General features: G+C 36.2%; 1 protein-coding gene across 1 annotated transcript in view; it reads left to right on the top strand.

Annotated features, from left to right (window-relative positions):
* Window positions 1–26,531, top strand: part of rasgrp3 (RAS guanyl releasing protein 3 (calcium and DAG-regulated)) — a 44,807-nt gene extending 18,276 nt beyond the window's left edge. The window contains exons 8-16 of the mRNA XM_056477031.1: window positions 720–995; window positions 1,101–1,181; window positions 2,648–2,761; window positions 3,076–3,191; window positions 6,582–6,729; window positions 10,217–10,253; window positions 12,476–12,625; window positions 15,152–15,540; window positions 21,488–26,531. Coding sequence (XP_056333006.1) covers window positions 720–995; window positions 1,101–1,181; window positions 2,648–2,761; window positions 3,076–3,191; window positions 6,582–6,729; window positions 10,217–10,253; window positions 12,476–12,625; window positions 15,152–15,540; window positions 21,488–21,496 — 1,320 coding nt within the window. The 3' untranslated portion in view covers window positions 21,497–26,531. The remainder of the gene's footprint in view (window positions 1–719; window positions 996–1,100; window positions 1,182–2,647; window positions 2,762–3,075; window positions 3,192–6,581; window positions 6,730–10,216; window positions 10,254–12,475; window positions 12,626–15,151; window positions 15,541–21,487) is intronic.
* The last annotated feature ends 744 nt before the right edge of the window (window positions 26,532–27,275 follow it).

Genomic DNA, 27,275 nt, shown 5'->3' with positions numbered 1-27,275 from the left:
GGACCTTTGCCTTTCATAAAAGCCACCTCTGATACCAAATTATTAACTAGTCAAGTTATTATTTGTTGTTCCTAACTTGGGTTAGGTGACAAGACCTATATATATATATTCACTCCCTTGGCTCTTTATAGTCAAGTTGTCATTGAAGGCCAGCTTCCACTGCTGAGGGAGTTCATAACATACTTTGTGAAAAAATGTTATAAGACATTTAAAGATTTTCATTTAAAGAGGTTCTACTCTAACCCAGAGTAGAGAAGTGAGTTGTATGAAAAGGCATTATGCAGATGTCACTTGTTAAATATGTTGTAATTTGTTATGAAAAATATTTAGGGGTATTAAGTTCTCTTTTATAGGTAACATTGTAGTTTGAGGACAAGTTCATGCTAATAACTGATTGCTTATTAGCTTGCACATAGCTAGCACATTGGGTGTTTATTGCTACTTATTAGTAATTATTCCTAACTCAGACTTAAACTGTTCATGAATGTGTAATTTGCTGCTTATTAATAGTTAGTAAGGTTACTAACTATTAATAAGCAGCAAGTTACTTGTTTATTAAAGTAAAAATCGTTGTTAATACTATTTCAAATACCATTTTAGACTAATTTATTTGAGAAGTGCCCTAAAAAAACGAGTTGGTCAGATGTGTGATATGTAGACCATAAAACAGAGAAAGGTGAATAATTTCAGTAACTGTCATTTTCTCTTGCTATTGACAGATCTGGAATGAAATGACAGAGCTGGTTTCGTCCAACGGTAATTACTGTGCTTACCGCAAAGCCTTTGGTGAAAGCAAAGGCTTTAAGATCCCGATTCTAGGTGTTCATCTGAAGGACCTGATCGCTGTACATGTGGTGTTTGCGGACTGGGTGGAGGATGGGAAGGTGAACATTGCAAAGATGCAGCAGCTTTTTCTCACCTTTAACGAGCTGGTGTCTCTGCAGAGTGCTGTGGCTCAGGTGGAGCCCAACATGGACCTCATTTACCTGCTCAACGTGAGTCTTTCTCATCTATCTGGGCTCCAAAATCAATTTACTGGAGTTTTGTGAACTAATGAAATTAGTGGTTTCAATTTAAATGTTATGTCTGTTTGTGTAAAGCTGTCCTTGGATCTGTACTACACAGAAGATGAAATTTACGAGCTGTCCTTGCTCAGAGAACCCCGCAATCCTAAATCTCAGGTAAGACTATAGGTTTGCTCACACGCTGGTTTTTTCTTTATTATTAAATTGATCTCTTCTGAAATTTTGAATTGATAAAAAAGCAAGTATTTTAAATTGTAATGTTCTTTTACAATAGAGCTTTTTTTAGTGTGTGTGTTTTTTTTTTAATAAATGCAGCTTTATTGAGGAAAAAATATTATCTGACATACTGTGAATATTTCCTTGCTCTGTTAAACATCATTTGGAAAATATTTAAGAAAGAAAAAAATTCAAAGGGGGGCTAATAATTATGACTTTAACTGTATATATAAAAAAATAACTCTGTGTTATATATGAGATTCTTTATAGTTTATTGTAAGAAGTATATTATAAAATGTAATATAATATATAATTATTGTTATGATTGAATAATATTTATTTTCTATGTATTTGTAAATATTATTAAATTAGGAAGTTACCATGGCAGCTTGATGTAATCAGTTTGGTCATTTAGCTTCGGCCCACAACCCTCAATTAAGTTGGTTTTTGGCCCTTCATAAGAAAAGTTGGGCACCCTGATTTATCGTATGATATGGTGAAAATTGCTCCATAAAACATCTGTTTTATTCAGAGCCCGAAAAAATAGATGTCAATGTTATCTGTGGTGTATTTGTAATGCAAAAGAACACAAGAAATGCTGCTAATTTTTTCTCCAAATGTTGAGATGTCTTTTTAAATCCAAGCTTTCAAATTTGGCTTTAAAAACTCTCCCTCCTAAATATGAATGGTAGTTTATGATAAGCCTATTATTTAACAGGTTTTGATTACTTATGTTTTTTAATATGATTAATAATAATAATAATAATAATAATACATTTTATTTGTAATGCACTTTTCTCAAACCCGACGTGTTACAAGGCAAAACAATAAACAGAAAAATATAACAATAAGATGACAATAATTCATTCATTAAAAACACTGCTAAAAAGTGAGTCTAAAGAAGCTTCTTAAAACAGTCCATAGAAATGCCATTTCTGATGGTAATTGGTAAAGCATTCCATAAATTCGGCGCATGGTATGAAAAAACCCTACCACCCGTGGTGTTAAGTCTGCAGCATGGCTGGAACAGTGTAAGACCCAAAGCAGAGCAAAGACTGCAAGGAGTAGAAAGTGTCACAAGATCACAGATGTAATCAGGAGCTAGCCTATGGACTGCTTTATAAATAAAATCAGACTCTTAAAATCAATACGTGACCTAACTGGTAGCCAATGAAGTTGCTGGAGAACAGGTGTGTGTGTGATGGCGGGAGAATATATGAGTCAAAACATGTGCAACAGAATTTTGAATATACTGTAAACTTATATACTGATACTTATATACTTATATTCCATCAAACCTTTTTAACCTCTGCTTAAATGTAACCTTAACATATTGACTGGTTTGTTTTGTAGAATTTAATTGACTTGACTGAACTGATTTCGTAACTGTCTTTCTCTTTCTGCAGCCCACATCACCCACAACACCCAACAAACCTTTGGCTCCACTGGACTGGGCTTCTGGGGTAACCACCAAACCAGATCCCTCAGTGGTCAACAAACACATCAGGAAAGTTGTGGATGTAAGAATACAACAACAGTTCATGCTTTCTCTACATCTACATTATATTTCATAATTCATCACATTTATTAAAGCCACCAATTGCTTTGCAGTTCCATTCAGTAATTGAATATAAGAGGCTGATTATGCTGACTCCAAACTTCCTCAGTGCTTTATTCAGATGAATTTGAATATATGGTAGATTATATCAATGCACGCTTCAGTGCAAAAAAAAAAATCAGTCCCAGTAATTAACGGATAAATATTTCACTTTTGTGCATCACATAACAGTTTATAATGTCTGTTATGAATTTATGTTTTTCATTGCATGCTCAGTCTGTCTTTCGAAACTACGATCATGATCACGATGGATACATATCTCAAGAAGACTTTGAGAGCATCGCTGCAAATTTCCCTTTCCTTGATTCCTTCTGCGTGCTGGATAAAGACCAGTGAGTAGGAAACACACACACACACACAAACAAAATGTGTGATTCTTGTAACAGACCCCTGCAGTGCCAACATGCTAATAGCATTTTTTTTGGCGAGAGCAACTCATAGTGTTGATGATCGTTTATAAGCCTGGGCAGAGATTCAGATATTGGTGGGGGCACATTTTCGGTACATCATCTCCTTTCTGACAGGGTCAGTGTAGTCTGTCTGGAAATTCCTCCAAGGGTTGTTTTCAACCATACTAAATATGTAAGTGTTTTTATCACAGCAAATGAAGCATAGAATGGCGTGCAGACTACACAACATCGTGATGTAATATTTAAACAACAATAATACATTTTTAAAGAGCATTTGAGTGATTTTGGATGGATTTTTATGGTACTTTCTCCTTCACTGGAAGAACATATAGAGTGTTCAGCATATATAAATTACACCCCTCTAAAATCTATCTTTTAAATTCATATTTTTATTAGGAAGCTATACAATATTCTATTTGTGCATATACATTAGATTAGTCAGTACTGAAGTTAAATCTGGAGCTATTTAACAAAATAACTTACGATAACAGCTCAAAAACTAGTACACCCAAATTTATATGTTATAGAACAATATTAAATACAAATTTAAAAAAGAAGAAAAATCAAGAGAAGCAAAAAAGTTGAAAGTTGAAATTTAGCATGTTGTATAAAAATTAGCAATATTTTGCTTGAAATTAGTTGTATTATCTTTCAATTTCTAAAAATGTTTGGTAACTAAAATATTATTTTAATAAATATATTTGTTTAACAAATCTGTTTGTTTAAATGCACCAAAATACATTGCTTATATTCACTGAGAGATTGATACAAATATTCATTTTCAAAATGGGTTGTACTCAATTATGCTGAGCACTGTATAGTACGTAATATTTATTCATATACATTTTTAATTATCAGAGGTAGGGGTGTAGTACTGTACAGATTGAAAGTCTGATATGGTCCCACTGGTACTCCAGTCTCGACCTAACCTCCTGAATAGGCTCATAGCCCATTGAAGCCCCATGTGGGGCTGGAAATGAAGTCCATTATTGTATGAGTAGGTGCCCAGTGGTTCTGATGGAGTATAAGTCTGACCCTGGCTCAATTTTTGATATCACAGAATGTGGATGTTGGAGAAAAGCTTTTAAGTACACCCTTGGATGCAAAATATATTAGCACAAAATCCTCTGTCTAATTGACATGCATATCCATGACGGCACTCATTCAGTGAAGTCTGAGAAGCTAAAGCCACTAAAAAGCAACAGACCGGAAAGACATTATTTTTAATATAAAGGTTAGGGAAACAGTGTTAAAATTGAGAAAATGTAGGATTAGTGCTTTCATAAATCTGCTAATGGGGGAACTTATTAAAATTATAAAAGAGAACTATTTATAAAATACGGAATGTCCTTTTCTGGGCTCGCATGTTTTGTTGTAGATTATGAAGATATAGATGCAACAAGGTACACTACCTGACAAAAGACTTGTCGTCAATCCCAGTTGTAAGAGCACAATTAATGAGTTGACTTCTGGTTGATCATTTGGAAAAGTGGCAGAAGGTAGACTTTTCTGATGAATCATCTGTTCCCCAATCATCACAAATACTGCTGAAGACCTATTGGAACCCAAAAAGACCCAAGATTCTCACAAAAAATCAGTCAAGTTTAGTGAAGGAAAAATCATGGTTTGGGTTTACATTCAGTATGGAGGCATGTGAGAGATCTGCAGAGTGGATGGCAATATCAAAGGCTTGAGGTATCAAGACATTTGTGCTGCCCATTACATTACAAACCACAGGAGAAGGCAAATTCTTCAGCATCATAGTGCTCCTCCTCATACTTCAGCCTTCACATCAAAGTTCCTGAAAGCAAGAAGGTCAAGGTGCTCCAGGATTGGCCAGCCCCAGTCACTTGTAATGAAACATTATTGAGCATCTCTGGGGAAAGATGAAAGAGGCATTGAAAATGAATCCAAAGGATCTTGAACTCTGAGAGTCCTGCAAGAACGCTTCTTTGCTGTTCCAGATGACTTTATTAATAAGTTATTTGAGTCATTGCAGAGATGTGTGGATGCAGTCCTCCATGCTCATGGAAATCATAAACAATATTAATTCATTTTCCACTGCACCATGACTTTAATTCTGTACTGTACATTATTTCTGTTATGTGACAAGACTTTTGTCTAAGCAAATTCGACCTAATTAATAATTAAAAATCAAGGCCATGATCATATTTTTATTTTGTAAAATAAGCATAATCTAGAGGCCTTTGCCTTTCATATAAGCCACTTCTGATACCAAGTGATAAACTAGAAGTCAAGTTATTATTTTTTGTTTCCTAAAACTTGGATAGGCAACAAGACTTTTGTCAGGTAGTAATTAAGTGTAACTAGAATAAAAGATGTCTTTAAGAATAGCAAAAACATATAGCGTTTTAAAAATGTGTAAAATGAGTTGAACTAAATTTCTTCTTCTGCAGAGTTGATTTATATACAGCAGTACCCATACACTTAACCCATCACCTACTTAACTTTGTTAAGATCAATGCAAAAAGCAGACTTTTTTACTCAAGAAATATTGCCTCAGATAACGTCAGGTAAACTTTCTTATTTCTTCAAAATATTTGAACTTCTGCTGGTAGACCTGACCAAATATCATGTATTCTAATCAAAACCACTGATCTACATATAGACCATTATAGAGATCTCTGATTAAAGCTATGAGCATGAGGTTAGAATTGCAATAGTACATGAATGTCAGAGAGTTATCGAGTTTCAGCATGTGCATTAATTAGACAAGAGGATATTTCGCTCAAAGATTTTGTGATCCAAAAGTATAAGTAATTGAAATCTCTTCACCCAATAACAACAGTACTATAAACTGAAATATGTTTAATTCTAACAATATTGAATGTTTGAATATATAGACAGACACTGTTTGTTCAGTAATTCCCTGTTGTACCAAAAACATACACAACCATGACATACTGGACAATCATTTAGTGTTAAAAACGCCGCATGTGAGCAGTTTAGTCATTCCAGCACATGCAGCTTCTCAGTGTGGGTTATGATTACCTGCAGCAGTGGTAAAAGACTGAAGGTCAAGACTCATGGTGAAGGACACACAACATCATACACACACATACACACACTTAGGAATTCCCCAGGTGTTCTCTGCGGTTCATCTCAGCACAACACAGCCCCAAACCACATTACTGGCAAGTGAATGCATGCATTTATCCTGAGTGCACGCTGACTCTTAACAGACTCTTAACATTCAGGTGTCAAAACCTGCTGGGACACAGGAAGAACAATAGCAGAGCAGGATTTGTTGCATTATGAGCTAGAGAGGATATGAATATCTTTTTTTCCCAGGGATGGACTGATCAGTAAGGATGAGATGATGGCGTATTTCTTGCGTGCCAACCCGCTGCTGCAGTGCAAGATGGGGCCTGGATTTATTCACAACTTCCAGGAGATTACGTACCTGAAGCCGACCTTCTGCGAACACTGCGCTGGATTTGTAAGAGCTCATTTTAATTGGCTGATTTAATAAATAAATAAATAAACTTTCCTTGCAATTGATACTGCATATTGGGAGATTTCTGCTGTGCAACACTTATGCAAAGATACTCTCTGTGGCAAAAGTGCAGTTTGTACACGCGCGTGTGTGTGTACGTGCATACAATAACACCTAGCAGGAGCTGCGTTTGCCACCACATCACTGAACATCGCAGACAGTTTTTAAAGGTTAAATCCAACCACAATGTCTAGCTATTTTTCTCAGCACTTTTAATAATAGTGTTAAGCACATTTTTGCTATTTTACATTACAGGGCAAGTCACTGACTTGATTCTATTTTTCAAAATAGTAATAAAATACATTTATGTTCAAATGTTTCTGTTAGGTAACATTATTATTTTGCTTTAATTACGAGGCAAATTTAGTTAACAGAATGGATTAGCTTGACAATGCAAACCCTAAAAATTGCAAATAGTTGTGGAAAGTTTCCAATGAATTAATGAAGACAGACACTCAACACCTCATTTTTGTAATATCTAATGAAGCCAACAAGTCAGTGTAAATGATCTGCAAACAAGAAGGGTCCATGCAGGTAATCTAATAGTAACACAAGTTCAAAAGTGCTTAAAACATGCTATATGCCCATCAAATAACTGTGCAAAATCAGTAAACAGTCTAGTGCAAAACATAGTTAATCACACTTGTTTGAAATTGTAGTAATATTTTACATTTTAATGAATTTTGGCTTAAATAAATGCATCCATTGGTTTCCCTAATTTTAAGTGTCCCTAAGGTACATTTATTACCATTGCATCAATGCATCAATGCATTAAGGTCGCCCACTGAAGCTTAACAGGGCTGCGCATGGTCAGTACCTGAATGGGATACCATATTGGAAAACTAGCTTGTTGCTGGAAGTAATGTTAGGGAGACCAGCAGGCAGGGTCGGCGCGTCCATAGAGGCGACCTAGGCCCCCCCCCTCGCCACACCCCACACCCCAACCACCCCCCATAGGCGACACAGTGGCTCAGTGGTTAGCACTGTCGCTTCACAGCAAGAAGGTCGCTGGTTCTTGGCCGTAGTGTATGAGTATGAATACAAGAGTGTATGGATGTTTCCCAGTACTGTGCTACAGCTGGAAGGGTATCCGCCGTGTAAACACATACTGGATAAGTTACCGGTTCATTCTGCTGTGGCGACCCCTGATGAATAAAGGGACTATGCTGAAGAAAAATAAATGAATATCGTATGTATGTTGCATTTTAATGTTGAAAATTAGGCTAATGTCTCGGTTACTGATGAAAGGGTAGAGACATGTTATGTTAAAGACAACATAGTTTAATTAAGATTAATAAATGCTATCTCAAGGTCAGCTTTATTTATATAGCACCTTAAAACACAATATGAATATTGACCAAAGTGCTTCACAAACATGTAAAAATAATAAACAATTACACAGACAGGACAATATATGCTACAGTAAAATTAAAAAATTAAAAAAAAATCTGTACAGTCATGAGTCCCTAAAAAATATATATATATATCAGTAGGCCAAAGAGAAGTAGGTTTTAACTGATTTTTAAAAATACATAGTGCCCTATCATACACCCGGCGCAATAAGGTGCAAGACGTGTTTGGTGTGGTTTGTTGATGTTTTCACACTAGTGCAACACTAGTTTTCATGTTTTGCCTCACAGTGTTTAAATAGCAAATCTATTTGTGCCATTTTGTGGACTCATGGGTGTTCTGGTCTAAAATGGAGATGTGTTAAGGCACAGTTTTTGTGCGTTGCTATTTTGAAGAACTGAAAAAGACTGCACCATTGACCAATTAAAACCTGGTCTAAAGTCCAGTGCAGAGCACGTTAGTTATGTGCCTATGCAGGTCCAATACACACAGGATGTACAGCAATACACAAATGTCTTTACATAAGAAAAAAAGTTAAAGAATTAAAATATTACAAAATTTATTATTTTCTACCTAAATATAAAAACCACTATCTCTATGCCTCATCTCGGGGGGCTTTTTCAGTTTATTCATGCCAATTTGCATTTGTATATTGCTATTATTATTATTAGCAGTATTATTTATTATATGCATATTTATATTTGTTTTAATAAAAACAAGTTTAGAAATGTCCACCTGTTGGATTTTGGAGACGTCTGCATCACCATATGGGGCAAAAGAATAGGACGTGTGTTTGGATATAACTCATATGGATACATTTGGATACAACTCATGTGGTTTTTTGACCACACCTCGTATTATTGTTCACTTGCTGGAAATTAGAACTGAATTTAGAAATAGTTTTGAAACTAATCTTTTTGCTTAACAAACTAAATTAATTACGTATGCTAATGGATGTCTTTAGTGGAGTGAGTACAACACTGTTTCCTTATCCACGAAAGTAAAGGAGTAAAATAAAGAGTAAAAGTAAAGCGGCAGAATGGAGAAGGCTCTTTCTTTATCCTCGCGCTGCAGATGATCTGTTTAACTGTTTTCTCACTAGTGAAGCCTTCAGTTTTTCCTCTTACAAAGTCCGGCATGTTAATAGCAAATGCGCCATGGCAATGGGAGATGAATCGGAATGGGAGATGAAACTCTGATTAGTTTAATGCACTCATTACTCTTTAAGAGAATAAGCACAACCCTGTTAGAACATGTGCCAAGGCACAAAGAGTATTTTTCCATCCTTAGGAATAGCAAATAGCAAATAACAAAGGTGGATTCGGACACACCCTTAATGCTTTTGCGCCATGCGCTTTAGACTTTGCGTCTAGATCGTTAAAATAGAGCCCTTAATGTTGAGCCCTAATTTCTAATGTTATGTGTTCCAAAGTATTTTTATTTTTTGCTACCAAAAAGCTGGATACTATATTTTTAGTACTACATTCTCCAGAATTACAAAACATAGCTTAGAATTTTGTCATGCATATAAAAAAAATAAACGCAACATTTATTTATATTAATGTAACAATAAAACTAAGGCATTCAGACGTTGCTGTTCACATGCTTGTGGGGGCCATTGTATGAAAATTAAACATTGTGTTGTCAACAGTGGCCACCGGCTCTGCGCACACAAAAGAAATGCACATAATGAATGCATTACATTTCCTGTTGGCACTGATCCGAGTGTTCAGCGCTGATACTATAGAGAGAGTTTATACACTACAGCGAGTGTTTAGTCACAGTCACTGCTGCTCAGATTGTTCTCTATTTACACAGATGGTTAGACAGGAATCTGCTGAGTTAACACACACACACATGCATTCTTTTAAACACTCAAGCACACACACACACACAGATCCACCTTCTCACACTGTATTGCACAGGAAGGGTGCAACATGTGTGGAAGTATCCTGTTTATTACACATGGCATAAACCATCAACCCGCTGTTTCTGTCCTCATTTCATATTTACTCACATGATTCTCTGTATTTTGTTCTCTACATGCCCTTCTTCCCCACCCTGTGGTCTGTGCTTCCAGCTCTGGGGGATTATTAAACAAGGATACAAGTGCAAAGGTAAAAAAAACATAAAAATCATTTAAATAAAGCAGATTACAATAGATGTGAACATGGCACAATTTGTGCAAATTCACTAGTTTTTATACTGTAGATTATTTTAAAGCTATAGCTAGACATCCTGTTGATCATTTTTAGGAATAATACAATTAATATAAATCTATCCATTGCATGTGTATTCTGCTCACCAAAGCTTACATTTTTTACTTTAATACTGTAAAATTGTTCAGAAATTATAATATTCTGATTTTCACTATTCTGTTATCATCAGTTATTATTGGTATACAATAATAAAGAATTATTAAAGTTGACATCCTAAATATATCAAAACTATGTCAGTTTTTTTAGAAACCGTTTCATACAGTTTCATACAAGTGATGTATTTGAGTCTCTCAAAAAAATGACGTCTCACCTGCGCCCTCACAATCATTACACTACATGGAAGGGGGGGGGGGGGGGGGGGGGGGTTGTTTTGCAGCCTGTGCAATAAGCAGACGCGGATGAAGCTCGAGTGACTTACATGTGAAGTCAATGCAAAGATGCGATTTGACATCCTGTGGTGCAAATTAAGCGTTTTGTGCATGTGATACGCTTCTGACTGCAAAGAAAGTAGGAGCAAACATCTAACAAATGGGGCAATGGAACAGACAGAAAAGCAAGCAGCTACAATGATAGAGATTGGTTCAAGGATGGTAATAAGATTATTTTTTATTTATTTTTATTTTAAATAAGATCATTTTAAAATTTTTTATTATTTATTTTTTTCGCAAATTTCTGGAAGTACCACCCCAAAATCTGTAATTTTTTATCGCGAAAAATCACAAAATAAATCGTAAAATAATTAAAGTAAATAAACTTGGGGTCTAATATAATATTAACAGTGTTAATATTTAATTTGATATTGTTTTAAATTTATTCATATCTATATAGGTTTTGATAACTATTTGACTACTTCAAATGTGATACATTACAATTCAATATACAGTTGAAGTCAGAATTATTAGCCCCCTTTGAATTTTTTTTCTTTTTTAAATATTTCCCAAATTATGTTTAACAGAGCAAAGAAATGTTCACAGTGTGTCTGATAATATTTTTCTTTTTAAGTTTTATTTGTTTTATTTCTGCTATAATAAAAGTAGTTTGAGTTTTTTCATGTGCAATTCAGGGGGTTAATACTTGTGACTTAAACTGTATATATATAGTCTATATAGTCTAATGTTACTTTTGAATAGTAATGCAATAGTTATGAAAAAAGTAGTCAAACAGTTATCAGCACTGATAATAATAACAATTATGAAGGCTTCTTGAGGAGTAGATCAACACATTATAATGATTTTTGAAGGATCAAATGATGGTGAAGACTGGAATAATTATGCTGAATAAAATGTAATGAATGCAATTTTAAACTACATTGAACAGGAAAATAATGTTTCACAATGTTTTAATTTTTAACTGTATTATTTGATAGTTTACTGTGTTTTTTGCTTTGGTGAACAGAATAGGGTTTTTTTAAAACATTACAAAATCTTACTGGTTTGAAATATGAAATTTTCCATATAACAGTTTCAGTGGTGGAATAAGTGCTGAAAAATCATACTCAAGTAAAATACCCAGAGTACTCAGAGTATAGGTAAAAAGTAGCCCTTTCAAAATGACCCAAGAGTAGTGAGTAGTATACTGTGAAAGGCTGATGCTTTTGTATGCAATTTGTGCTGGTGTGTGTAAAACGTAACATTCTGTAGTACATTTAGTTATTGTTTAAGACTATTTGGCAATTTTCAGACTGTCTAAACAGTCTCTTGGTCATTGTGTGTGAAGATATTGACCATCTCCTTGGAAACTTTTAATGCTTTCAAACAGTTTGCTGCAATTATAAAGCGCCCATGTCTTGAGGTTGTTCAGTATGATGCGATTTACTTTCTCTATGTGATTTGATTGGACAGAAATCAAATCACAGGATTGATTTTTCTAATCACCATATACAAGTAAAAAATAAGAGTAGTAACTTCAGGTGGAAGGAAAGTAGTGGGGTAAAAGTAGCAATACAGCACTAAAAATTTACAAAAAAGTACACATCTTTTAAACTACTTAGTAAATTACAATTCCTGAGAAAAATTACAGTAATTTGAGTATTTGTAATCTGTGACTTTGCACCACTGATCAGTTGTCATTTATCTAGGTTAATGTATTTTGTTGTTGAAGTTGAGTGTGTTGTGTTTCAGATTGTGGAGTGAACTGTCATAAACAGTGTCGTGAGCTGCTGGTTTTGGCATGTCGTCGTCTGCCTCGCTCCACGTCTCTGGGCAGTGTGTCTCCTGGAGTGCTCACACACAGCTCTTTACCCAGCAGCCCCAACCTGCCCACCTGTAAAGGTGAAACACACCTTCGCATTACTTCTCCATCTCATTCATTTAGAGTTTAAAAAAATGTGTGAAATGGAAATATGAAGGGTGATCTCTTTCTCTCACACACACAAACATACACTTAATGAAAAACCTGCTGTCTTCTCTGTTGCCTGTTCTATAATTAAGACTCCAGTGTTATTTTTTTTCTTTAAATATTATTTTTATCTGTCATCTCTTTCTCCTACTTTGCTATCTGTCAGTCCTCCTTTCCATTAAAGGAAAGAAATACTTAAAGATAGGTAAATATAAAATATATATATATATTTATACATTTTCTTTACATTTCTTTCTGTATAGTTTTTCTCTAAAGTAGTATTCTTGTGTTTAATCAAGACATTTTAAATCAAGATGAATTTACTTCAGAAGCAAAATAACGCTAAAATAAAAACATCATACATTTCATACATTCAAATCATACATTTAGTTGAAAGATTTTAATACATATAGAATTATAATATAATCTTTATTATGGTGGCTTGAGAAAACCAACATACTGTTATACTACTTAAACTACTTATTCTTCGACTATTTTAAGAATGCTACAACCACCAAACTAACTCCAAACCCCCAAACTATGCTGAATTAAGTTGCTATATCTTTTCCAACTGATTCCACTTACGGTTTTCCCAATACTGTCCTGGAAAATTTGGAAAAGTCCCATTGACTTAACATTGGACCAAATTTTGTGACTTCATAACTTTGCGCCAGACTGTCATACAGATTTGAAGTTAAGCTCATTTAACTACGACTACCAGTTTTCCAACCACTGATGACCTTTTAACTTACTAGCCACATCCTAGCAACCACTTACAGCACCCTAGCAACTGTCCCATAGACTTCTATTGTAAAAAAAAATAACTGCCATTGAATTTGCATTGGACATACTAACAACATAACAATCCATACTAGCAAATATGCTTATTCATACTAGAAACATACTAGCAACATGCTAATTCACACTATTAACATACTAGCAACATGCTAATTCATACTAAATTCATGCTAGCAACATGCTAATTCACACTATAAACATACTAGCAACATGCTAATTCATACTAAAGTCATGCTAACAACATGCTAGTTTATACTAGAAACATGCTAGCAACATGCGAATCCATACTAGAAACATGCTAACATATGTAGTTATAACAGTTTTAAACTTCTTAAAAGCTACCTAATTCATTAAAACTTTAAAACTACTTCAAACTTTCATTCTAATAAAATTTGTCTACCAACTTTTCTTTTCTAGTTACTACTGTTCTTATCTTATTTGTCATTTTATATGTATATTTAAGTATATTCTCTAATGCTGAGTTCAGACTGCACCATTTTCAAAGTGGTCCCACCAGAGATGTTTTCACACTGCATGACTATTTGGGGTAGCATTCTGTTGCTGCTGTGTTTACACTGCAAGTGTACATGTCTTTACAGTAGGAAGAATCGCAGACAACTTTGTCTCAGCCCGAAAACTGTCTCTCACGCTAGAAGTGACATGGAATTAACATGAAGTCATATAATTTTTTTTTTGTTGTTAACTACATAATGAGAAGGAAGCCTTTAGTGGGGTGGAAAATGTACTTATTTGAGCACGTGGCTTTAAGAGAATTAGCAATTTATCCTCAACTCCTTTTCCAACCCGGTTGTGATATTGCTCAGATGACACAGACACGGATGCTCCTGCCAAATTTCCATTCGTGTTTCCTTCACTTCTTGGGTCCAAATAGACCAGGGATGGGCAAACTCGATCCTGGAGGGCCGGTGTCCCTGCAAAGTTTTGCACCAACCCTAATCAAACACACCTGCTTGTAGCTTTCTAGTGATCTTGAAGACACTAATTAGGGTGTTCAGGTGTGTTTGATTAGTGTTGGAGCAAAGGTCTGCAGGGACACCGGCCCTCGAGGATCGAGTTTGCCCATGCCTGAAATAGACTGTGAAGAAGCACTTTTAACTTCTCCCCCAATCTCCCGCTGGCCTGTAGATACCCATACTAGTGGATGCTGCTCTCTCTTTGGCTGTAGGTGATCGCCCGATGTTATGTTCAATCAGAACACATTTCACAAGGAAGGATTTGATTTACTGACAGCTCTAGATATTTAGCACACCAAATATCTCACGGGTGTCAGAGCCTCATCTGCGATTCTCTCAGATTGCGTCCTTGATAGTTCACACTCACGTGAACGAGCACCGATTTGCCTGTGATTTCAGGCATTTGTCTGCTATTTCTCAAAACCTGTCAGCGAGTCAAAATCGGGGCTAAAATAATGCATTCTGACTCGGCATAAGACAAATATAGCATTATTGTAAATATTTGTATTGAAATGAGACGGTTTGAATGATGCAACTGAACTGCTTTTGCCATGAATGTTTCTTACACAGCGAAATTATGAATATATAGTAAATTAGGACAGCATCATGAATGCTCTGACCAACAAATTCAAATTACACTGAAAGAAATGATCTATGCTAACATTCTATTATCCTGTTATTCCACAGACGACGATGAGGTGTTTACGTTTCCCGCTGTGTCTCCATCATCCGGCTCTGATCTGGAAGGAAAGTCCATCACCCTGATGACGGGTTCTGCCCAGCGCATTTCAGTGCGGCTCCAGAGAGCAACTACCAGCCAGGCCACGCAGACAGAGGAACACCTGTGGCCTGAAAACGGCTGGGCAGCCGTCGCTGACAGCGGCTCGCACACCTTCCCCAAAATGAGGTACAGGCCACATCGCAAAGCCTCCAAGAGCAAAGGCTTCGCACGTTGGGAGAACGACACGCAGGGCTCGATGGGGACGAGGAACAGCAGGAACTCACAGGAGCACAGTGAAGAGTCACAGCAGAATGGACTCACAGAACAACATACCAATAAAACCAGGACCTCTGAGGTAAGAACAAGATCCTCAATTCTGCACTGACAAAAAAATATTTATTGGATTTACTATTATATTTTAAGTTAACTTGTTGCAAATAATTTATAAGGGCTGAATTTACCCAGCAGTAACACAGCATCATTAGACATTAATATTAGCTTAGATTTATGTCGTGACGTCAGGTGACCAAAATTCAATGTCTAGCAAGTGTCTAAGGACAATGTTATTTTGATATTTGGTTCATTTTAAGTTGTGTTGTAAAGTGACCAAAATCCAAGGTTGAGCCAACATCTTAAACCAAAGTCGCATTGGCGTCAAATACTGACATTTATTCGTCATATATAGCAACCAAAATCCAACATCTGATAGATGTCATAGTGGTAACGTCCACACGTCAAGCTGTGACATCATTAGATGTTGATTTTTAGTTAAACGTTGGACACTGACGTCAGCCTGACGTTGTGTTCTGACATCAACCCGATTTTCATTTCCAAACAAAATGCAACGTCCCCACGACGTTGGGGTACAATGTCAATCTGATGACATTTGGAAATTCTCTGCCTGCTGGGTAGAAAAACAAATAAATTTGAACATTACTAAACTTAATTTGTTTGTTTAAATTCAACTCATATAAATTGTTTGCAAACAGTAACCTTAAAAAATTGTAAATGCGGTAAATCATTTTTTTTCAATGTGAGCAAACGATTGTTTAAAGGAAACATGTTATGCCCTTATTTAAAAGATGTAATATAAGTGTCTGCTGAATGTGTCTGTTTCTTTGTTATAGCATGTTACATTTGCCCCTGTTTGGGTGTGAGCAAAAAATAAATAAATTGTGCATGTCCCTTTAAATGCAAATGAGCTACTGCTTTCCAGAAAAGGGAAGAGCCTTTATATCTTATTCGGTCACTCTAGAAACAACAAAAGTTTTGGGGAGACTCTGGAAGAGGTTACAACGTCTAGATTGGCCTGGATGTTTCTGTATGGTCAGTGGATAAGTTGATATAGTTGTTGAGGAGTAAAGTTGATTCAGATCACTGACATACAGAAAATGAAAAAGAAGTCTTTCAATTAATAGTAGTGCTACTCAATTATGGGGAAAAATCATACAATTATTTTGGTCAGTATAGTTATCATCATTATTTAAAAGCATTATGATTGGGCCAAGTGACCAAAATGTTGTTTTGATTCATTTAATTATTTATTAACACTTTCACAATTCTCAGTACCACGTTGTAACTAAAACAAACAATAGATTTACATCTTTATCAACATTCTTCCTCACATTTCCTTTAAATAAAAACGTCCTTTAAGGTCACCTGAAGTGCTTTGAAATGTGCATTTTTATTCGATGTTGGATGTAAACTTAACTAAAACTTTAAAAGATGGTAGCTCCTCCCCTTTTTAATAAACAGCCAATAGCAATTTGTTTTATAACAGTTCTGCCAATGAGAATGGTTAAGCTCAAGCACATCAGCTAAAAAGAAAACATGAAATGTCTTAAAGGGTGCGGGGCGTGCCAGATACTAGAGAGAATTTGATGGGTCAGTCGCTGAGCCATTAAGGCCAGGGACGTCCAAACTCGGTCATGGAGGGCCAGTGTCCTGCAAAGTTTAGTTCCGACCCCAATCAAACACACCTGGGCTAGCTAATCAAGCTCTTCCTAGGCATTCTAGAAACATCCTTGCAGGTGTGTTGAGGCAAGTTGGAGTTAAAATCTGCAGGACACCGACCCTCCAGGATTGAGTTTGGACACCTCTGATTTATGCAGAAGTGACAAAATGCAAGCTTTGTATGTTTAAATCAGTTTTATATCTTCTAAACGTGAATTTTGTCACTGGTTTGGAGCACATTAGCTTATAAACATCTTTTAAATTAACAATACTCTGACTAACAATATTTAAATTTCAGGGGACCTTTAAATGTTCTCAGTGGCTTGGTTGCCAGGAGTCCTTAGAGACAACAGAACATCTGGATTGTTTTATGGCACATACATTGTAAATCTCTAGCTACTACAGTAAGCAGATATGGTGGACTCCTGCAGATCTAATGATAATCAGTCATTGGCGAGGCTTACATATATCTTACATAAGAAAAGGAAGAGGAGAAACCATGCATTCAGAGATTTTTATCATTATAGTATTGTTTTATACACACATCTGTGTTCAAGCACAATAAATGTTGCACAATAGGTCTCCTTTAGGTAAGCTGTATATAAGATGACAAAAATAACTAGTTTGAGCATAGAGAAATTTGTGAATCCCACGAACCACCTTCTTGATTCGCACTCTGTTAATTCCCCCATCCCATCATGCCTCTCTCAAGGTCCTGGAAGATCTTTTTATGAAACTCCACTCGCTCGTTGCCATAGAAATGCCAAGGTTTTGCGGTGCGGCCCTTCTGCTGTGGCTCTAGAGATAATCTTTGCTCAGAGGCCGCAGCTCTCGCACTGATGAGGGCCCTAAATATGGAGCAGCGCTAACCTGAGCAGGGCTACAGGCTGTTATTTTAGGGCCTGGCAGACACTTTGTTTTGGGTTAAAATGCAGAGCATACGTCTGACTGGGATTGGGTTGCCATGTTTGTTAAATTCAGATCTGTGTGTTATTTGTAGAACTGGCTTTTTAAAAAGGCAGGGTCACTTGACCCACTGGGATTAAAGCACTGGCGCACCTGTCACCATTACAATGCACAACTCATTTTTTTTTACATGAGCTGTTTATGAATACGGATGCCTAACTCTGTCTGACTTATTTTAGGTTGGAAATATAAAACCCACAAATCTACAATCAAAGTATTCTTAAATAATCATTATAATTTTACGTTCAAATTTTGATTTTACTATATCATTCAAAAGTTTGATGGGTTTGTAGAAGAACATTTTTCTAAGACATTGCTTACTGTATGCTCACATATGCTATATTCATTTATTCATTTTCTTTTCAGCTTAGTCCCTTTATTAATTAGGGGTCGCCACAGCGGAATGAACTGCCAACTTCTCCAATATATGTTTTACGCAGCGGATGCCCTTCCAGCTGCAACCCATCACTGGGAAACACCGTACACTCTCATTCACACACATACACTATGGCCAATTTATCATTCATTCATTCATTTTCTTTTTGGCTTAGTCCCTTTATTAATCTGGGCTTGCCTCAGTGGAATGAACCGCAAACTCAGCAGAGGCTCAAACCAGCGACCTTCTTGCTGTGAGGCGACAGCACTACCTACTGTGCCACTGCGTCACCACGGACAATTTACCTTAGCCCAATTCACCTATAGCACATGTCTTTGGACTTACCTTTGTCTTTGGAGCACCTGGAGGAAACTCACGTGAACTTACCCAGCCGAGGCTCGAACCAGCGACTTTCTTGCTGTGAGGTGACTGCGCTACACACTATGCCACTGTGCCACCCAGGCTATATTTATTTAATCAAAATACAGTAACAGTTCTTAAAAAACAGTTCTTAAAAAAAGTTATAATAGTATTATAAAATATTATTACAATTTAGAATAATTGTTGTTTTAATATATTAAGTAAAAAATCCCAAATCCTTACTGAAATTGTTGTTACCATGCAGCACTAAATGGCCGTGTGCACATCACTGTGGTTTTCAATTACCCAACCTAGTCATTTCCAGTGAACTGTCTCTTGTCATTATAAACTCAATGGGCTTTATTTTAATGATCTAGGAGCAAAGTCTAAAGCACATGGCATAAAAGCATTAAAGGCATGTCCGAATCCATGATTGCTATTTTAAGGATGGAAAAATTACTAGCGAGAAAACAGTTAAACAGACCATCTGCAGCACGAGGATAAAGAACGAGCCTACTCCATTCAGCCTCTTTGCTTTCTCTTTACTTTTACTCTTTACTCCTTTACTTTTGTGGATAAGGAAACTGTGTTGTACGTGCTCCACTTAAGACATCAATTAGCCTACATATTTAATTTTATTTGTTAAGCGCAAAAGTTTGTTCCAAAACTATTTCTAAATTCAGTTTTATTTTCCAATAAAACAATCCAAACACATGTCCTATTCGTATGCCCCATATGGTGATGCATACGTCTTCAACATCCGACAGGTGGACAAATCTAAACTTGTTTTTCATTCATTAATTTTCTTTTCGGCTTAGTCCCTTTATTAATCCGGGGTCGCCACTGCGGAATGAACCGCCAACTTATACAGCACATGTTTTACACAGCTTCTAGCTGCAACCCATCTCTGAGAAAAAATCCTTACACACCCACACCCATACACTATGGACAATTTAGCTTACCCAATTCACCTGTACCGCATGTCTTTGGACTGTGGGGGAAACCAGAGCACCCGGAGGAAACCCACGCGAACGCTGGGAGAACATGCAAACTCCACACAGAGACGCCAACCGACCCAGCCGAGGCTCGAACCGGTGACCTTCTTGCTGTGAGGCGACAGCACTACCTACTGTACTGCGCCACTGCATCACCCTAAACTTGTTTTTATTAAAACAAATATAAATATGCATAGAATAAATAATTCTGCTAATAATAATAACATTATACAAATGCAAATTGTCATGAATAAACTGAAAAAGCCCCCCAACATGAAGAAGGCATAGAGGCAGGGGTTTTTAACTTTATGTAGAAAATAATCATTTAAAAAATATTTTAATCCTTTAATTTTTTCATATGTAAAGATATTTGTGTAATGCTGTACATTCTCTGTGTATTAAGCAATGTGCAAGCGTTTGGATCATATAGGTGCATAATTAACATACTCTGCGCTTAACTTTCAGCTGGTCAATGGTACAGTCTATTTCAGTTTCTCAAAATAGCAACGCATGAACAATGCAACTTAACACACCTCATTTTTAGACCGGAACACCCATGAGTCCACAAAGTGGCACAAATGGATTTGCTATATAAACAACGTGGTGCACAACATAAAAATTAGGGTTGCGCTGGTCTGAAAAATAGCAACAAATCGCTCCAGACACATCTTGGCCTTATTGATCCAGGTGTATGATAGGGTTCAACGTGTTTAAGATCTGCCTTCAAAATCAATGATCTGCACTGCCTGAGCAACACCAGACAGTTTTAGTGTTTGGACACCAATTACTGTCTTGTGCTCTGCTTCTGTATCCTCACAGTGCTTACATTTAACCATATTTTTATCTTATTTTAATAATAACTAAATGATTGTGATGCTAAAAGAACACCAATAAATCATTACATATTCATAAGAGTAGTATTAATCACTCACCTTTATTTTTCATTTCAACCTCCTAGGCATGGGCCGGTATAAGATTCTGATGGTATGATAACCTTGGATATAAATATCACGGTTTCACTGTATCACGGTGTTGTGATTACTGCTCTAAAATTTATTCTTTTTAAATGTCTGGGTAATAAACAAAATCTTTTCCCTTTTGTACACAATATATTTTAATTTGGGAAACATTTTAAATATTTTGGAGCAGTAAACATATGAGGCTAAATAATTCAAATAAATTATGCTGTCTTCATTTGTTTCAAAACCACAGATTTATTTACAATATAAGACGGCATCTTTGGATATCTTTTCTGCTGAAGATAATGTTGTCCTAAAAAAATTAGGTAAATAAAAAAATCTTTCTCATACCTTAGGAACGGAAAAGTTAGAAAATTTTGCCGTTTTAAAACCTTGACTTTTCCAAACCTTGAACATTTAGAAGAAATTTGAGAGCTCCCTTATCCTCCATAGACAGCAAGGTTCCAGAAAAATACACAAAAAAATCCTCAAAACAGACTAAATGCTATCAGTGATTGTCTAAAAATGATCAAACTACGAGAATATTTTTGTATAACACAAAAAATAACAATTTTAACATTTTTGGATCATTTTTGGGTGAACTAACACTTGAAAAACTTTTTATGAATGTGGTCGATTAGTTTTCTTTAATAACATGAGTCAGATCTTCGTTTTTTTCTCTCTCTCTTTCAGATCAGCTGACTTGACCGCTCAGTGGGCCCATGCAGGACACCCTGGAGCCTGTCCGGACCCCGGCCCAGAGGCCTTTCCTCACTGGTGGGCATGCTGGGGTGCCTGATGCCTCCAGTGGATCAGGAATAGAGCCACTCTTTCCACAGCCTCGGCAACTGAGAAACGGCAGGCTCTCGACCCGCTGACTCAAAGGAAAGGTCTCGGACTAAACAAGGAGTGACTGCACTGCGCTGTCCTGAGTATCCAAACAGACGCGTTGGAAAGCGAACTGAGAATCACTGGATGCTGATGTGAAGGATGCATCAGCCGAATAACAGATGCATGAGCAAGAGTATTTAAGGTATGCCGCTGACGTGCTTTTGACACGCTCTGGTTTTCGTTCTCCAAAAAAAACACTATGCGGAATGAGACGCAATGGATGTGAAGGTTAAGTTTGGTTTGTTAGAAACTGAAGATGTAGGTATGTATGATAGAATATTAAAACACTAACTATTACTCAGCAACACATTATGAGCTCAGATTGAAGGTACGTCAAGTTTCAAGACCCCAACTATAAGATTACACTCTTTTCAAGGATTGTTTCACATGTGGCGAGACCATGAAGTGACCTCTGACCATCTGCACCATTACATCAGTGTTGCCTGGTAACAGTGATATCTATATAAGGGTGAAATGATCTAAATAAATTCAGAGACTTGAATTCAGCAGACACACGTGTGCCGTCAGCCAGGTGTTTGTTTGGCCTCTGTTGCTAAGCTCCAGACAAGTCCATCAGCAACACGGTGTCCTTCAGTGCCATATGAAGTATGTTTGACACCGAGACAGGCTCAGTTTGAGCTCGAAAGGATTTGATGGGACAAGCTTCATGCCATTATTTTTGCTGACTGCATGTGTGTTTGTGTATGAGAGAGAGAGAGAGAGAGAGAGAGAGAGAGAGAGAGAGAGAGAGAGAGAGAGAGAGAGAGACGACACAGGTGGATCAAAAGATCAAATAAGACAAACAGTGATTATAGTCCTTGAGTCGATAGGATTAGATGTACTTCTGGAATCAAAAAAATATAGAACATTCTGTCATTATTTACTTCATGGCTTTCTAAACCCAAACGATTGGCTCTGTAGGAAACTAGCAATTTTAGCTAAATCTCTGCTCTTTTCCATACAATAGAAGTGAATGGTGAACCTAACTTTTACATTAAGTGGCAGATTTGCCGAAATTGATTTCCAGAGGGCATTGTGTTGTTGTTAATTTGGCATTGATGTTGTAGTTCCACTGACATAGCATATCAGCTCATTATGTTACGGCATACTTCCCTTTATAGTATGTGAAAAACTGGATGTACACTCATTACACCACTATTTGACAGTATTAGAAAAGCAGTAAGTACACAGAAGTACTTCCACCTATATTTCTGCCTCTTTTCATGAATTCTTAGGTCATTTAGCCTCAAGATGCTCTTGATTTACAGCCTTCACGGTATAAAAGACCATTTCCACCATGAAATGAAAAAAAAAGTAAATTAAAGCCACTCTGACAAGTTTACATCCCTTTTTTTGGTTTTGGTGTATAAACTCAGAATTATGATACAAACTTGAATTATTAGCCCCTGAATTATTAGCCCCCCTGTTTATTTTTTTCCCCCAATTTCTGTTTAACGGAGAGAAGATGTTTTCAACACATTTCTAAACATAGTAGTATTAATAACTCATTTCTAATAACTGATTTATTTTATCTTTGTCATGATGACAGTAAATAATATTTGACTAGATATTTTTCAAGACACTTCTATACAGCTTAAAGTGACATTTAAAGGTTTAACTAGGTTAATTAGGTTAACTAGGCAGGATAGGGTAATTAGGCAAGTTATTGTATAACAATGGTTTGTTCTGTAGACCTGGGGTTTTAAAACTGTGGGGCGCACCCCACCAGGGGGGTGCCAGCACCTATTAAGGGGGGCGCGAGAATTTGAGGCATGCACTCGAGTGTGTAGACATTCAAAAAAATATATAGCTTAATGGGGCTAATAAGTTTGACTTTAAAATGTTTTTTTTTTTTTAATTAAACATGCATTTATTCTAACCGAAATAAAATAAATAAGACTTTCTCCAGAAGAAACAATTTTATGAGACATACTGTGAAAATTTCCTTGCTCTGTTAAACATAATTTAGGAAACATTTAAAAAAGAAAAAATATTAAGTTCAAAGGGGGTTTAATAGTTCTGATTTCAACTGTATGTCTTAAAATTTTAACTTGTCTGACAAGATATAATACTGTGGTGGAAACAAGCAACTGTCAGGTCAAATTTTCTCAGTTTCAATTTAAATTTAAAGGTGCAGTAGGTGATTTGCCAAAATGCTATCCGTTAGCATAAAAGCTTTAAAAACACAGTCCCTCCCCTGCCATCCAAAGCCAGTCCTCCTGAAGTCACGAACACGCACCCCAGTGACATCATTTGTAGAAGAATCTAGTCATAATGTGCAGTATTTCATGCATTCAAGGATCGCTGGTCTCACTCTCTCACGCTCTTTGTCCTAAAGCCACTATGTCTAGCAAGCCATATGCTAAGCCATACTTACATGCTACTTCAGACAAACTATTCAGAGTAGCATGGTAAACAATATAGGGAGCGCTTCAAAAATGAACCAACGTGAATATTAATCCAACTTCACCTCTGTAATTCAAGCTAGAGAGAATAGCGCTATTTACTTATCTTTTGTTGTTAAAATAAATAAAAATCGACATTATTGATGTTGTAAAAGGCCCTATGAAACTATGAGTAGCTGAACAACACTTCCATGCATATAACCCATTTGTGAAACAACACAATCTACTTCAGCTTTGCGTGAGTAAAAAGAGTTTTAAAACATAACATTACCTGTCTAAAAGAAGTACTTCAGCCATGGTGTGATCCTTCCTCCAGCGTGCAAAAGTAACTCCAATATTGATTCAGGATTTGAAAAAGTTTTGATTCAGCATTTGTTTTTATTGCTGCGGATCTGTCTGCGTGAAGAGAGGTGCACAGATGTATAAATCTACATTTTACATACAGTTTTACATACATCTACATACAGTTTGAGCTACTTATCAGAATTATGTTAACTGGATGAACAGACAAATGTTAATTGGATGAACATTATTTGTCTTGTGCCTTATCCAGAATATAAAATACATATAAATACATTTAGATCATTTACCTTTATCATTACTATTGGAATGTGAAGAGATTTTCAACCAGCACAACAAAAATGTTTCTGAAGACAATCACCTACTGCACCTTTAAGTATACTCCTTTCTGTTGTTGTTGTTGAGCTATTACACTTTTTTGTTCCCGTTCACTTCCATTATATGGAAAGCAAATAAGTTATCATACACAGAAAAAGTCATACAGCGGGAATAAGTGAATAGATGACATAGGCTAATGATGCTAATATACTGAAGCATCTCTGTCATCTGAAGCCTCTGTATGAAGTTGTGCAAACAATTGCCTGTTGTCATGGTCATTATTCTAATCGTGTGCCAATGATTCTGCTCTAATCTGTCTGATAATATGATGCACATATATCTTTAGTGCTGGTCAGTGTGTAAATTGAACCAGCGAATAAAGGAGAGGTGTTGAACATAGCATATAGCCTACTACTTAGTGACAGTTGACCCCAAAATGAAAACTTTTTGGATTGTTTACAAACCCTCATATTGTTACAAACCTTTATTAATTTCTTTCTTCTGTGGCACATAAAAGTTTGTATTTTCAGAAGTTTTTTTTTTCATTGGGTGACAGAAATGTCTGATTGCTAACACCTTCATGGATGCCATTTTGTATTATTAATTTTTATCTAAATTATTTCTTTAATTCTAAGCAGAATTTCACTTCACCAGAGCCTCATTTGAGAGAATTATGATACCTGATGTCTTATTGATGGGTGAGTATTATTGCTAAAGTGTTTGTGATATCATTTGGCCAAATCGTTGAGCACACATTATTTGACTTGCGAGCAGCAGCACCCATATCAACACAATTTCTTGTGCAAACATCTTTACGTAACGCTAGCTTTGCAACATCACGAGAGGTGTATTGAAAAAACTGATGACTAGGCCTCCAGAAGATATTGCCAGTAGTTACTGTTGTAAAATGATCAACCTTGTCATTTCTGTATTGACTGTAGCCATAGGCCTATGAATGTTTCTGGCCGATGCCAGGTCTACTTGAGGAAGAGGTGTACATTTATACTGTAAGCTGATTTAGCTACACAAAGTTCATGTCTACTACATTGTGAGCTTAAACACACACACATATATGTTTATTCACAGTTGCCGCTGCAATTTTTCCCCCCTCGGAAATGTATGAATACGCAATGTGAGGTTTTTAAATATGTTGAAATTAGGTTGTGTGCAGCGAGCAGATCATCTCAGTGTCTCAGGGTTGCCAGTAAAAATAAGCTTGACCCATAAAACTGAATATTAAACACCAAGGGATCCTGACTGGAATATCTGGAGAACATTCGTGTATGTTAGCTGAAAAGCATATTTCTGATAGAAATAAAATATTACATTAAAAGTATTTATAGTGTATTTTTAAACAACTGGATGTAGATGTGAACTTGCTTGAACTGGAACGACGTTCATTGAAGAATGTGACATGTAGACATATCCCATGATTCCTTCATCGCACTCTTGTAATTCACTTGCTATTCATGGAAAAAACTCAACAAATGCACTACCTAGCTAGCATAAACTTATGGACTTTTTAGAACTTTAAAAGATTTACACTTTGTGTTCAATATTTCCTGATGACTAGTATTAAACTGTGATTGTGTGACAAATGTTTAGGATTCGCCCCCATTTTGAAGGTGTTAAACTGAAATCTGCTGATCTCTATCGCCCCCATGTGGCCGCTGTATGTCTATGCACGTCACATCCGGATTGTTTCATGGGAATCTGCATAATGTCTGTGGAATATTTAATTTAGAAAAGTTGTTTTTGTCTTTGTAACTGCTGATATTTTACCTTACAAAGTAAACGATATTCAAATGATGCAAGGAAATTAAAGAGCCTGTCTTCATTTAAACTGAAATAGGTATTTTCTGTTATTAATGTGGAAATCAAATTTAGAGAATCTACAATTTCCTTGATTTTGAGGTTAGTTCACCCCAGAATGCACCTGTTTGACTTTCATTATTCAGCTTAATATCAAGGAGGGCATATTAAAGAATGCTGGAAAAACGGCAATTGAATTTCATAGTATTTTTATCCCTACTATGGATGTCAGTTGCTGCTTTTCTCCAACATTTTTCAGAATATCTCATTTTGTGTTCTGAAGTGGCGAGAACACCGATTTTTTTTTTCATTTATCAGTGTTAATCAGGCGCCTTGTGGTAATTTCCTAATTTTCTAACAAAACCTATTTAAAGCAGCCTAATTTTAGTGTTCACTGCGAGATGTTTTAAAGTGGCTGAAACTATCAGGCTGTCCAGATGAAGACAAACCCTTTCACAGCAAGAGAAGACCACTCTTTTGTGACCAAACCATCATCAGTGGAATGAATCAGAAGTCTAGACTAACCTCTGCTAAAGAGCATTTTTGTGAACAGAGAACTTAATGATGAAAGTGTTCAGAGAGGGGAAAAAAGTTGTGAAATGAGGAGGTTTAAGGGATAGTTCAACCTAGAATGAAATTTACTCTCCCTCAAGTGGTTCCAAACATTTCTGAATTTCTTTATTCTGTTGAACATAGCAGAAGATATTTTGAAGAAAGCTGAAAACTTGTAACTGCTGACTTCTATATTGAAGGAA

Source organism: Danio aesculapii, chromosome 17, assembly GCF_903798145.1.
Source record: "Danio aesculapii chromosome 17, fDanAes4.1, whole genome shotgun sequence".
Classification (NCBI taxonomy): Eukaryota; Metazoa; Chordata; class Actinopteri; order Cypriniformes; family Danionidae; genus Danio; species Danio aesculapii.
This window is presented reverse-complemented; position numbering and strand designations above follow the sequence as displayed.